The sequence below is a fragment of the Amphiura filiformis genome, chromosome 12, assembly GCF_039555335.1.
Source record: "Amphiura filiformis chromosome 12, Afil_fr2py, whole genome shotgun sequence".
Taxonomy (NCBI): Eukaryota; Metazoa; Echinodermata; class Ophiuroidea; order Amphilepidida; family Amphiuridae; genus Amphiura; species Amphiura filiformis.
The window spans coordinates 46,051,806-46,066,906 of record NC_092639.1 but is presented as its reverse complement, the minus strand read 5'-3'; the positions used below and the strand labels follow the sequence as shown (position 1 = coordinate 46,066,906).

The window sequence follows — 15,101 nt, the reverse complement described above, 5'->3', positions numbered from 1 at the left end:
AAAAACAATCAATGTAGTTCAAAAGCACCCACATATGGTTGCAATACCTTTTAAACTGTTCATATGAGACAAAACCCTGATCAAAACTTCAGAACTAAGAATGTCACATACATCTATACAGCCATACAGCTATACATCTATATGGAAAAGTAATTATACATAAAGTTGTGTTTCTTCTTTCGTTAAAAAGAGTGCTCGATCCTGTGAAGGAGAGCGTGTACATAACATTAAAAGAAACAAATTTATTCCATGTTCACTACGGTCCGTTTCGCCCGAAGGCTCCTCAGGTGAATGAGAGAAATGTAGAACAAACTTAGAGTTTATCGCGTTCCTTAAACATGTTTAACGCGCTTGATTTTTATCACGCTTCGCTTGCGTTTTCCTTAAACATGTTTAACGCTCTGGTCGCTTTCTTGCGTGTAAACTACGGTGTAAACTTACATATATATTTTTATTTTCTCCGTATTGTGTGCGGAGCTTTTTCTCCTTAAACATGTTTAACATTTGTAATATAAACATAAAATATAAAATATAAAATTGGATAATAATAATTAGGAAACATTGTTCAAGAGAAACTTGTTGGCATGTCTACATTTGCTGATGGAAAAGTAATTACATAGTTTTGACCTTCAGCGATACAATAATACAAACGACAAATGTGAACGTACAGGACGAATGAGCCGTAAATGTCCTAAATTGTATTCTGAGTTACAGTGTAAAATGTGCATGAAGGTCTTATTCATAGGTACCTCAAATTGGTGCGACAAGTATCTCATTTTAAACCAATCAATAATCCTATTGTTGAAGAGGATAATAAGCTTCGACCTTAGATGTCTATAGCATTCTTAATAGCTCTGGTCTTTGTTTGCTTTGGCTAAATCCTGTTCAAGTGGTGGGTTACAAAGCATTGTATTTTGTCTAGGTATGTATAACCAACAATTAACAATGAGAGGTCATTCCTGAACCTCGTTGACTTGGGGATGATTTGAAATGACCGCCAATTATCACTGCATTTATTACCAGCAATGTGGAAAAAGAGACACATGTAGAACCGAAAAATGTATACCATTTTGTTGAAGGAGCAAAGTTCAACAAAGCATAACCCGCTTCTGGATATTGTTTGAAGTCAAATGATATACTATTTTAAAGCTTATGATATATATTTTCTAGACACGAAATAAAACAAAATTGACCAAGAGCCAACTTTACAATGAGAGGACATTCCTGAACCTCGTTGACTTGAGGATGATTTCAAATGACCGCCAATTATCACTGTTCTATATTTATTACCAGCATGTGGAAAAAGAGACACATGTAGAAACGTAAAAGGGTACCATTTTGTTGAAGGAGCAAAGTTCAGCAAACCATAACTACGCTTCTGGATATCGTTTGAAGTTAAATGATATACCATTTTAAAGCTTATGATATATATTTTCTAAACACGAAATAAAACAAAATTGACCGGAAGAGGAATTTACGGCACATTTGTGATGTACACTCTCAAATATAATTTGTAGCTTAACCTATTCATTCAAGCAACAAGTGTACATGCACATCTATGAATGATGTACAATAAGTATTTATTGTGGGACATTAGAGCACATCAGACATTTCGAATTTCTGAATACGAAGAATGTCCTTCTGATATCAAATAATTTTGATTTTGATGTAGCTGGGATAAAAAACCGACGATCAATTGAAAATTTTGACCTTTCGTATTGAAGATATGGATTTTTTTTCCAAAACACAAAAAAAATGTTGGTCTTTTGGGGGAAAAAATCCATATCTTCAATATGAAAGGTCAAAATTTTCAATTGGTCGTCAGCTTTTCCTCCCAGCTACATACACTTTAAGAATACATCATTAGATTTATAAAATTTACGTCGAGGACTGTTAAATATCAAAAATGTGAAAAATATCAAATTTTAATAATTTGTCATAAAATTTGTATTATATCGTGAATTTCAAAAAATGAAAATTATTTGATATCAGAAAGACATTCTTTGTATTCAGAATGCAATTTGATATGTCTGATGTGCTCTCATGTCCCACAAAAAATACTGTCGAAACGCTCAAAACGCTCATTCCAGATCCCTTAAATTACACATCCATAAGGGGTGTATGCAATAGCCAAGTATTAGACACAGGAAAGGATAACTTACTTGTTCTAAAATCCATGAGAGTAAGTAGGTCCACCATTCACTATCACCGTCACAGTGTATGTTGTTGCTGGTACCAAATTACTAAACATATGCTCCTCATCTCCGTTAGGTCTGCTGACCACTCCCTGACCATCTATTTGTAGGACGTAACTTTGCTGCAGATATGGAGACCAGACAACTGTCAGAGTAGTTTCTGACACTGCTTTCTGGATCACGGTGTTGGGGGGTACAGCAGCTGGATAAGTGCACAGAGACAACATAAATATAAAAAAAGGGATTTTGCATTTAACTTAAAACATTTATACGTATAAAGGTAAATTTAATAACTACCATATTTATGATGTATGAGGAATAATAATCAACTGTTTATGATGTAATAATTGTAGTGTAAGTTTTCCCCACAGACTACTACAGACTATACATCACCAGTCAAAATCCCTGTGCTTTATATGCCGCAAATTCTCGCATATTCATGAGGGCTGATCGTTTGACTGTGCATGTCTAACAATCATGCCGGCATTGCCTGCCTTCACATATACATGGTAGAGCATTGTGTATCTTCATGTTTATGCAAAATACCATAAAAATAAGTGGCATGTGCGTAGCACTTTCGCTTGTCGCACTTCATGGAACAATCATCCCTTATTATTGGGTGATGCCAAGACTTTGACTGTTTGCGGTTAGTCTGTAGTGGTCTGTGGTTTTCCCTCACTCGAATAATCCAAGCCCGGGTAGTGCCACCGCCAGTTCCGAACTGTGGAAGATTTTGGAAATATATTCCACAGGGGGAGTATGAATTAAAAAAGCAATGAACACATTAAGCAGCTCCTTGTGAATCTCATACACCCTCTGAGAAAGATTCAACTTGAATCTTCCACAGAGAGAGGGAGAGTTTTAAATGGAGCTGCCACTGTGTTCATTCCATTTGAAATTCATACTCCCCCTGTGGATATTTCCAAATCTTCCACAGGGGTAGTGTGGATTTTAAATGGAATAGCCCAATGTGCGCATCGATGTGACTTATTCTTGATTTCAGCACATACCGTAACAGGTGCATCAATATACTTACTTGTACTACCATCCGTACATTGTGGCGGCCTGCATGTGGTACACTGTGCATCAGGCAGTCCACTGACAGTTTCCACACACACAGTGTACGTTGAAAGACGGATTCAGCTGGCAGGCGGTGACAGGACTGGTTGGTGATATGATCCATTGACTACTGCCAGTTAATTGGTCAGTGACTTGAATTCTATATGTGCTGTAGACACTGGTAGCGGGTAATGGTAGCCATGTTACTTGAAAACATGTGGGTCTTGCTTGTTGGGCTGGTACAGTTACTATTCCAGGATGATCGGGTACTGGAGAGACAGAAAATAGATGGTTCAAATTTACGTCAAAGAAAATTAAATTTGTTTTTCTCCTCATGATTTTACTTCACCTATTCCTCTCTCTTGCTTTCTCACATGTCCCTCAAAATGGGCCGTTCCATTTAAAATCCACACTCCCCCTGTGGAAGATTTTGGAAATATCTACCACAGGAGGAGTAAGACCTTCAAATTGAATTAACACATTAATCAGCTCCATTTGAAACTCACCCTCCCTCAGTGGAAGATTCAGGTTGAATCTTTCTCAGGTGTATGAAATTCAAATGGAGCAGCCTAATGTGTTCATTCTATCTGAAATTCATTCTCCCTATATGGAAGATATTTCCAAAATTGTCCTCAGGGGGAATGTGGATTTTAAATGAAATAGCCCAATATACCCGTCTCTCTCACCCCCCCCCCCACCCCCCCCCACACACACCCCCACACCAGAGGATGTTTAAATACATTCCTATAACCCAATGGGGTTTCTGACCTTGGTATGTCTGCCTTTTGTACACATGTGGCACAGTTGACAGTACCTTGCATTGGGATTGTATGCAAATATCTGGTGTTTTCATCCTTTTATTTAACATTCAAAACATTGGGACTTATGAATAAAAAGTAATGCAGTAGGACTATTAGAATGTTTTCCATAAGAAAATCAAATTTAAGGTTATATTGATCAAATTTCCCAATCATAGTGCATTGTGGGAATGTATTTAAGCATCCTCTGCACACACACACACAAATATATGTAAACAGGGGAACAACATATTAGTCAGAAGGATCAGTAGTCCAAAAGGTTAAAGTTAGGGTTTAGGGCATTTTAGGTTAAGATTAGGCGTCGGGTTAGTGTTAGGGATAGGATTAAGCTCAGAATTTTAAAGAAATGTGCAGTGATTTATAGGGAGTCATTTTATAAGTGAGGCATTGTCCTACCCCCCCCCTTTCACACCCTAGCTATAGTCCTGATTCTTGTACATCAAGGATATACACATATTTCTCATAGGTGTGACCTCATTTGCCGTTGTATGCAAACACACATGCACATTCAGTCTTTCTATCTTTGCAGTCTCTCTTTTATTTTACTATATAGCGGGAAACTTTTGCGGGTTTTTAATTTTCACGTATTTCACGGTTGAACAAGCAGTCACAAATTTTTAACCCTGCAAAATATATATTACACATAGTATTAACTAATCAGATATAAACGTTTGCACAGTATTTTTGTGGAAGCTGAGAGTACACCAGACATATCGAATTGCATTCTGAATCAGTGGCGTAGCTGGGATTTTTTCAGGGGGGCAAGCCTGTATGGGGCGGGGCCCAAATCCACTAAACAAAAATGGGGGTAGGTGCAGCTGGTGTGGCCTTTTATCGAAAAAGAAAGTGTAATTTCAAAGAAAAGTACACTTTCAAATATATCAAAGAAAAATAAAAAACAAAGGAAATATTAAATTTGGCAATACAATGGCCCAAGAGGGAAAATGGTAAACTGGGTTATTACTATTTCAAAGAAATAGCGCGCTGCACAAGAAAAATTTGCTTTTTTATTACTAATTTGGTCGAATAGAAATGAATTTTGGCCATAATTCTTGCTAATTTCCTAGTTAAAGTGCACGCTCGCGCACTAAAAATTTCCAATTTCATACAATTTTAGCCCAAAATGAAGATAAATTTTATGTAAAGGCTAGTGTGCACGAAGCGCGCAAAATTTTGCAATGTTACCATATTTCGGTCCAAAACCTGGTGTTTTGGGGAACATACCTTAGGCTGTTTTAGGGGCCTGGACCCTAACCCATCTGGTAAATCCGGCCCTAAGTTTGAAATAGCTCAATGGTAAATGACTAAATCGGCCAATTTTGTGTCAATACTGAAAATGTTCGGTTGGGGCATGCAATACAAGAAACATGTCGGACACAACCTTCTTGACTACCTTTTTCGACTTTTCTTTTTGGGTTGGCCCTTTTATTGTTTTATTTGTTTTAGTCAATATACTGCTCCTGTAGGTGCTTTTGTGCAATTAGCATTTCAAAAGAATTCTATTTCTTTGTCTTCAAGAAGTCAAGTATTATTGTCGAGTATATTGATAATAATCGTATGGCACTACATATCGTAGGCCTATCGATTCCCTCTTTCTCTTTCCCTTCTCTCCCCCCTCTTTTCCTCTCTCTCCCTCCTTTCTCTTTTTTCCCTGCACTAGACAATTTTTGCCAGGCTTATTGATAATAATCGTATGGTATTGCATATCGTATGGATTCCCCATCTCTCTTCCCCTCCTCTCCCTCTCTCCCTTCTCTTTTCCCCTCCTCTCCCTCTCTCCCCTCTCTTTTTTCCTCTCTCTCTCTCCTTTTTCCTCTTTTTCTCTTGCGCTAGGGTGTGTGGGCCCAAATAGCGCTAGGGGGCGGGCCCAAATAGGCAATTTTTGTCAGGGGGGCAATTGCCACCCTGTCCCCGGCAGCTACGCCACTGTTCTGAATACAAGGAATGTCCTTCTGATATCAAATAATTTTGTTGATTTTTTGAAATTTGCAATATAATACAAATTTTATGACAAATTATTCAAATTTGATATTTTTTTTGACATTTAACAGTCCTCAACGTAAACTTTAAATCTAATGATATGTACCTAAAGTGTGTGTAGCTGGGATGAAAAGCCAACGATTTATTGAAAATTTTGACCTTTTATATCGAAGATATACATTTCTTCCCCAAAATTTCTTCAATACGAAAGGTCAAAATTTTCATTTAATCGCTGGCTTTTCATCCCAGCTACATACACTTTAGGTACATATCATCAGATTTATAAAGTTTACTTCGTTAAATATTAATTTTTAATCATTTGCCATAAAATGTGTATATCGCAAATTTAAAAAAATTATTTGATATAAGGACATTCTTCGTATTCTGAATGCAATTCGATCTGTCTGATGTTTTCTCATGTCCCATAAAAACTACTGTCCAAACACTGCTACCAGAGCCCTTATATTTTGTGAATATTTGGAAATGCGAACCCACTAAACTGTCCAGAATGGATAAAATTGTGAAAAATTAACCAAGCCGGCAAAAGTATCCCACTATACAGTATTCTAGCCATTGCTTAATCTCTTCTCCTCTTTGTGATCCAAAGAATCAATAAATACCAAAATTACTTTCTCACATGGTTGCCAAACCAGCGATTTCATAGCCCAATTGGGCGACTTTTGAAGATTTCCTCTTTTGACAATTTCCTGTCCCATAGAAACAATGGTTAAGAAAATTGGGCGACTTTTCAACATTGGCTCTCGCGACTTCCGATAGTTTCCTGCCGGCACCTTGGTCTGGGGCGGACATTTTATAAATGAATTTAAAAGAGCAGCAACGACACCACTTGCATTAGATTCCAGATGTTAAATCTACATCATGGGCAAAATTTGAGGAAACATGAACGAGTCCGTTTTATTTTAGGGCCATTTTTCTATAACTGGTCTTTACATGTAGCCCTATGGAGAGAGTGCCCATTGAGGGCGCTATAACCCCCATTTTAGGAACAAAAATGTGATTTAAAAAAAACTGACCCGTGCTAATTTTCTAAAATTTTCAGAGTATGTAGTATGAACATGTATATAGAAATATAATCAAGTAGTTGCCCTACCTGCTCTTCTTCGAAAAAATAAAAAGTCCTATACCTCAATGATAATGAAACCTCTAGGTGGGATGCCCCATAGAAACCAATGGTAAAAAGAAAATTTAGGCGAATTATTGGCAACCCTGTCTCTCTCTCTTACTTGTTCTTTTACAGACTGGATCCCCTTCTTCTGTGGTACTACCGTAGGTGGCTCTGATAAAAAAGCAGTACTCTTTCCCTGGTGTTAGGTTCCTCACAGTAGCGGTATAAGCGGCGTTATCATATTCGATGAATCCTTCCGGCGGATTTCTAATGAGTGTATACACAACATTATCTTGATTGACAGGCCCCCAGACCAACACTAAGGTGATGATAGTGACCTCCTTGCAAACGACTTGGGCTGGTGCCAAGGCAACTGAATAAGAAAAGAAGCAAATGGTTAGGCACTAGAATTACACATTTAATAATTAACGGTAACCCCACAACAAAGATTTGTAAATAATAGCCGTGTTCAGACGCATGGGTTTACACCCGGCGGAAGGTCGGAGGATGGTCGTGGTAAGCACTAGTCGGGCGGAAGGTCGGGAAATGTCGGAGTAGTGCCAGTGTGAGCGCTAGTCGTGATAAGCTCCTCCTCCTTCTCACGACCGATTTACTCCTGACTTTTGTCAGGAGTAACATGTAACATGAGTAGATGACCGTGTGAACAAGTATTACACAACCAGTCGGAGTAAGGTGAACTTTCACAATGAGCTGGTGACTTTTTGTTTGCTTTTTGGGAAAGATCACCATTAAGCAAGATGCAAATAGTGCTCGATGCGATGTTCATCAATGCACTATTTCATACTTCTTCATCATTCTATTTCCACTGAGCTCCTCGATGTTGATCATGTTGATGGGCAAACAGTGGTGATGCAAGGGGTAGGTGTGGAGAAATTAGTAGTAAACTGTCGAAAAAAAGTATTCAAAAGCAGAAGAACAAATTGCGGCTGACCAAAAAAAAGTAAAACACTGTTAGCAGCCATTTGTTTTGACCAATAAATAAACAAATTTTGTTTGGGTGTTTTGATGATACCCAACCATATTGGAACTCGTGCCACTTGTTGAAAGCAACGATATGTATGCAGCACTTGCACTGTCACTTTACTTCCAGAAGTTACTCCGAGTATTCAATGGTCCCCTGCGAAGGTCGTGTTAAATTTGTCTGCGAGCCCGTGGTAAAGTAGTCAGAGTAAGCGTGTGTGAACTGGCAATAAAAATCCTATATTATAGTCCTAACTGGCAATAAAAATCAAATTTTAATATTTGGACACATTTTTTTGAAATAAGGGCCAAAAACATGCATTTTTAGTGTATTTTTCGAATGCTGTGACAATCAAGCCCAAAGACTTGTACTAAGAGAAGACTAATGTCAGTTTATGCATTATAATTCTTGGAAAAGACATGATTCATTCTTGTAACCAACCATTTAATTAAACACAAAAAAAGTGAAAATTAGGGCAAAATTTCGGCATATACTCAAGATTTTGAATGCTTAGACTTGTTCCAAGTCTGTGATTTTTGTGACTCGAATTGTCACAGAACATGCCAAAATGCATGTTTTTTGTTCTTTTTCAAGAAATTAGTAAAATAGGGAACTTTTCTTTTATCTCCAGTTAGGACTAAATGAATGATTAGGATTGAACTATGTTTCATTTTGCAGAACTTTATATTACTTTTTTAATCCCAAAATATTAGACTTTCTTTTTGTGTTGTGTTTATTTTGTAATAGAGTGTTTCTTACCAGTTGTTGTACTTGCAATAGCCCTAATATTGTTATCGGAAGGACACGTTTCTGGGTTGCTTTCCTCCGACCCACTCAATGCCAATACTTCAAAAGTGTATGAGGTATCAGGATTCAGAAGATCAATGACGGTCGTCAAGACATCATCTGCTACATCCTTGACTTGGTTATCTCCATAGCGAATTCTGTATCCATCGTATACGCCACTGGTTACTACCGCTGTCCATGTAAGTACAACACTAACAGCCGTGGTAGACTCAACGTTGAGAGAACTTGGAACGTTGGGTACTGAATGAGAGGACAAAATATTGCAAAAAGAACATTTAAAAAGAATTTAATTAACAAAACATTTACGGACACATTACATCAGGGTGACAACTAGGTGAAACGTCTACAGGCAGCCAACTTACAAACGGGTTATTCCTGCATTCCCCTTTTTTGTTACTTTAAAAACTCAAGAATTCCAAGACCAGAATTTCATTGGGAAAAAATGGTAATTCCCAGTTTGGAATAAATGCCACTGAAAAATTGGATTTCCCAGAAAAAAAGGTAAAATTCACAACCATGTGTCGTTTGAAATGAACATGATACACTTCTGAATTCCAACTGCTAAATGAGAATTCCCTTTGTTGGAAATCCCACATGTTCTTGGGGGTGCAATTAATTTCTGGAATACCCAATCCATTTACCTAGTACCTGCTCATACAATGACTTTGCAATAATTTGAACACTTTGAATAATTTGCTATGGTCAGCATGTCTTCTCGAGGCAGTAATTTGGATATTGTTATTCACTGTATCTCTAAATGTAATGATGATAAGTATATAAAAGTATACATTTTCAGAAAGGAAACAGGAGGGATTCAACTAGCATAACAGATTTCTGCAAAAATGAGCAGTTTCTGAGAAAATCACAAATTTGATTTTAATTTACTGCCTTGAGGAAGGCAAACAGACAATAGTTTTGTGTGCTCATTTTGGATTTTTGTTAAGTTATGTTTAATGTGAATGGAATGGTATTTTCATTCGATCTTTGTTAAGCATAATGTGAATGCAGGATTCATTAACTAACAAAGATTAACAAATGAAGAGCTTTGTTTCAAAACCCCTTACATCCACTTGCCCAATTTTGAGAACACATTATAAAATCATTAAAAAAATCACTGATATATGGGGGTCTGCAACAAAAGCAGTTATTGGCGGGATGCTCATTCTACCTAAGCATCCCGCCAAAAACTGCTTTTGTTGAAAACCCCCTTATATCAGTGATCTTTATGATTATTTGACGTGTTCTTAAAATTGGGCAAGTGGATGTAAGAGGTTTTGAAACAAAGCTCTTCAAATGTTAATTTTCAAATGTTCAATGGAACCTTATTTTCATTCATTGTTCGTTAAGCTTAATGTGAACGCAGGCTTCATTTTAACTAACAAAGATTAACAAATGTTAATGTTGAACAGAACCGTATTTACAGTCAATCTTCGTTAAGCTTAATGTGAATACAGGCTTCATTAACTAACAAACATTTATAAACTAATTTTAATCTTAATGTGAAGGGAACAGTATCTTCCTTTGATCTTTGTTAAGGATAATGTGAATGCAGACTTCATTACCTAACACAGGTATTTTCTAATATGTTAACCCCATGAGAACTACATGCCTATTGGTCAGAAAGAAGTTTTCATTATCAATTGGACCAATCTGCAATATTGTTAGAATAATTTCAAAAAAAAAAAAAAAAAATAGGGTGAATTATTTGCAAAGCTCTATTCTGATTGGTGATTAAAATGAAGATATCATGTAATTGACCAATCAGAGGCAATGTTATATCGGCAGGTAGTGCTCAGGGGGTTCATATGGTCTAGATTACAATTTATTTGATACACTCACATGTTCTCTGCACTATGCTCTGCTGTACGTTAATATTGTTTTGGATTACAAGCAACGTAATGGTGTAAGCTACGCCCGGCTCTAGATCCGTGTAGGTACGTTCCAATTGGCCGCTTGCCTTTGTAATTAAATCGGAATCAACTCCTGCTGTAGTCGGTGGTGATATGCCGAATACATAGTTGTTAAATGTTCCCGACACAGGAGCCCAGGCAATGCGTATGCTTCTACATGTCACTTCTTTCACTACAATAATTCCTGGGGTTGAAACTATAACCAAACAAATACAGAATAAATTGACATATTAATATAAATGACAACTTTTTCTCTAAAATCAATGCTATAATGGGCTAATCCATTTAAAATCCACACTCCCCCTGTGGAAAATTTTGGAAATATCTTCCACAGGGGAGTGTGAATTTCAAATGGAATGAACACATTAGGCAGCTCTATTTACATTTCACACACCCTCTGAGAAAGATTCAACCTGCATGATGAATCTTCCACAGAGGACACACTTCAAGACAGAAGGAAAAGGCTCGCCTCATAACTATATACAAAGAAACCCACAAGTTTACACCATCTAACATCAGTCGTCACCTGACCAAGAACACTACAGCCAGACGCAGTACTCGCCAAACTCACGAACTTAACTATAACGTCACACGCCCCAACAAATACTGCTATAAATTCTCACTTTATCCACAGACAATACCAAAATGGAACTCGCTGCCATCTACCACCAAAACAGCTCCTGATGTGGCCTCTTTCAAGAACTTGATTGGCAGTAAGGAAATTGAAATTGAAATCGGGAAGAAAATTTAAGTTATCAAGCGATTTGATGCATGATCTGTACGCTGATAGCCACACCAGGCGTTTTGTGCAGTAGCAGACAAGACAAGGCGAGGGAGGTGAGTTTCAATAGATTTGGTTAACATGCTAATTCCAGTAGAAATTCATAATCTTCCTGTGGAAAATAGGAACCAACTGTCTTACTGCTATTTGGGCTAAAATATTGACAAAATGTTTATATTGTTGCAACCTGACATACGATACCTTCGTTTTGAAAGAAAAAAAGACATGAAATTACCTATATATATACCAACTTTTTCTAATTAAAAAAAAAATTTGCATTTCTGAAATGCAAACAAAGGTCTCAAGTTTTAACCCCATGAGAACTATAAGCCTATTGGTCAAAAAGAAGTTTTCATTATCAATTGGACCAATCAGCAACATTGCTAGAATAATTACACCACCCAAAAAAATGGGGTGAATTATTTGCAAAGCTCCATTCTGATTGATGATTAAAAAAATGAAGATATCATGTAATTGACCAATCAAGGCAATGTTACATCGACAGGTATAGTGCTCAGGGGGTTAATGGACTTTTATACTAACTACACTAGTTTGCAAAGACCTTTCGCACTGCCCCATTTGGCGCAGTTTATGGCATAAACATGAAGTCTGGTTCTGATTGGCTAATTCTGGCATTTCACAATACGATGTGCTGCCAGAGGTTGCTCTTAGTAATCCAATTTTTGACCTCAACATCGCCGTTCTAGCCACCATTGGATTTTCATGCGAGTGTGATAATAATAATGTTGAAAACAGGATTCCATGTGATCAATAGATAGAAACTGGATCTACTGTTATTTGAAATTACTGTTTTACTGGGCATTCGCGTGTAACATCATTATATTGGGTGCTGTGTCACAACCTGGGGTACCTTTTGTGTTACATAGTAAAAAAATGAAATGGTTCAAACATTTGACCTACACATCTCATTTGAAGTGGTTCATCCTTCTGAGCATTTTGACACCTTTTTTATGGAAATCGGTTAAAAAATGAGAGAGTGCGGGCAAAAACAATCAGAAAGTAGGGAGGATGTAACCCCACATCTGCATAGCATCATGTGGCGCAGGCGTGACCTAGTTCTTTTTTACGCGATTGGTTATCCACTGTGAAAGGTTTTTGTGAAATATTTTATATGAGAAAAATATGTTTAGGTCTGAATTTTGTTTTTTTCTTTCTGAATTTTCTCAAATAAGAAATTGAACTGTATTAAAATTGCTCTAAGGAAACAATTTGCTTTTGTGAGTGAAAACAAGTTTACGGTGTACAATCATCCACATTTTCAAGTTTTGGTGTATTTTGAAAAAAAATATATTGGAAAGTGCAACCAAAATAACACAATTTGTGCATTTTTACACTAAATATAAATTACATACCAGTTGTAACATCCTGGCATTCAGGATCACTGATCTTTCTTGTAGCATCATCGGGGCCAGAGAAAGTAGACACGCATAAAAGTTATATGTGACACCTGGCGACAAACCGATGAAGGAGAACGATGTAGCACCTTCAGGAACGATATCACCATTCTGCGTTATCCATCTGGAGGACTGTAGTTAACAAAAAAGCCATCGTACGAGCCGAGTGGAAGATTCCAGCTGAGGGTAGTGCTACTGGCTGTCACTCCAGAGGATAGCAGATTTCGAACTGGATTAGGTCCTATAAGAGAAAGAGACAACAAACACACAAAAATATAAACTCTGCCTTCACCACATATATTGCGCTATTCCAGAAATGAACTGCACCCCCTAGAGAAGAATGTAATTTTTACTTTAAAAACATCTGGTCGCACCTGTAAGCTTAAAGTGCAGATTTAGACCAAGTCTATGTGCACACTAGTAGCCTAGACCAGAATTTTATTGGGGAAAAATAGCTATTCTCAGTTTGGGGAAAATTCAATTGAAACAAGGAATAATTTCACAAAGATTGTTTTGGTAATCTCATAATTATGTCTTCTTTAGTCATTTGAAATGAACATGATACATTTTTGGGAATTCCGACTGGTAAATGATAAGTTTTCTTGGGAATTCCCATGGAGAACACTGGCTAAAATTGTTGGGAATCCCATGTCTTCTTGGGGGGGGGGGTACAAATAATTCCTAGAATAGCCCAATACAAAACAGATACTCTTTTTTAACATGGGAAGGCACTGGAAATTTTTGATTGTAATATGTAACAGTAAAATACATAGCATCTTTTTTCGCACAACCGAACCAATTTACCCTTCAAAATCAGTATTATTGTAAAATATGTTAATGACTGAATTTATATAATAATTAAGCCATTTGTGGGTTCAGTTATTTCAAAAATGAAGTGCATACGCCATATAAGTAGTTAAACCATGATCAAACTCAGTGCTTCATGAGTACATATTTTGCTTGTTGATTAGTTGTTTCGTTATCAAAAACTTCCTTCACCCAATGGAATTTGGGGAGCTGCACAGATAATTGGTGGCTGTTACAATCTAAGTGCGGATAGGATTGCGCCAAGTTCGGCTGCAACCAGCCTAGTTGATGCGAGATCTAATTGTGATGATTACAGCGCTTTGATCCCTCCGAGATCTGGGAAAAGGCGCTATATAAAACACCGAAATTTATTTAGGAGACAAGCAAGCGTTTTTGAATCAGTCTTATCCCAAAGTAAAATGCCGTATCTATTACACATACACACCGTATAGCGGGGAATCTTCACCGGGGTTTAATTTTTGTGCCTTTCGCTGTCCAACAGGCAGCCAAGAATTTTTAACCCAGTGAAAATATTTATTACACATAGTACTTAATGTAATCCTCGGAGGGAAACTGAGGTCTAGTTGATGAGAATCCCGCTGTGTACTTACTCGTTCGTAGCTCTATTGTAGGCAAGTTGCCTGTCAAACCAATGAGTTGTACCCGTATCTCATACGCAGTTCCAGGAGTAAGTCCAGTGATTTCTCTTTCTGCGGTATCACTTCCAGGATCAGCAGGCACAAAGATGGGTGCAGGGTTATCACCGACGTAGATGAAGTAGCCATTGGCGCCGGTTACCTCAGACCAAACAATAATGAGGGTAGTCAGTTGTGCATACACGACCAAGAACTGTATTATCTGGAACCAGAGCTGTTGAGAAAAATCATAACAAAAGCACTGTATTTGTTACCCGGTTACATCTGTCAGGTTTCCTCCGCAAATGCATACATGAATCACTATAAAATGAATACACTGAAAATCATTCTATTATCTGAAAACACAACTGAAAATAACACTGAAATAATTATTTTGTTATTCTGTTTGCAAATAACCATTGTTATACCACACTGAAAAATGCGACTGAAACACATCTGAAAATCATTGGGCACTCAATAATCACACTGAAATGGATTTAATTCCACTGAAATGAATTTAATGCTACTGATACGGATTTGATCACACTGAAATGGATTTAATCACACTGAAATGGATTTAACCACA

At 37.2% G+C, this 15,101-nt stretch overlaps 2 protein-coding genes across 2 annotated transcripts in view; both read right to left on the bottom strand.

Moving 5' to 3' along the window:
• Positions 1 to 2,185: 2,185 nt before the first annotated feature.
• LOC140166847 (receptor-type tyrosine-protein phosphatase eta-like) lies at positions 2,186 to 14,665 on the bottom strand. Its single transcript, XM_072190336.1, has 7 exons — positions 14,557 to 14,665; positions 13,237 to 13,314; positions 10,807 to 11,073; positions 8,920 to 9,207; positions 7,297 to 7,551; positions 3,232 to 3,523; positions 2,186 to 2,397 (listed from the first exon to the last, which is right to left on the bottom strand). Exons 1-6 carry the CDS (start codon positions 14,663 to 14,665, stop codon positions 3,282 to 3,284), a joined length of 1,239 nt encoding a protein of 412 aa, XP_072046437.1. The 3' UTR covers positions 2,186 to 2,397; positions 3,232 to 3,281.
• Positions 10,959 to 15,101, bottom strand: part of LOC140166846 (fibronectin-like) — a 69,991-nt gene continuing 65,848 nt past the window's right edge. Inside the window, exons 19-21 of the mRNA XM_072190335.1 lie at positions 14,492 to 14,750; positions 13,032 to 13,314; positions 10,959 to 11,073 (exon numbers count right to left, since the gene is read on the bottom strand). Coding sequence (XP_072046436.1) covers positions 14,680 to 14,750 — 71 coding nt within the window. The 3' untranslated portion in view covers positions 10,959 to 11,073; positions 13,032 to 13,314; positions 14,492 to 14,679. The remainder of the gene's footprint in view (positions 11,074 to 13,031; positions 13,315 to 14,491; positions 14,751 to 15,101) is intronic.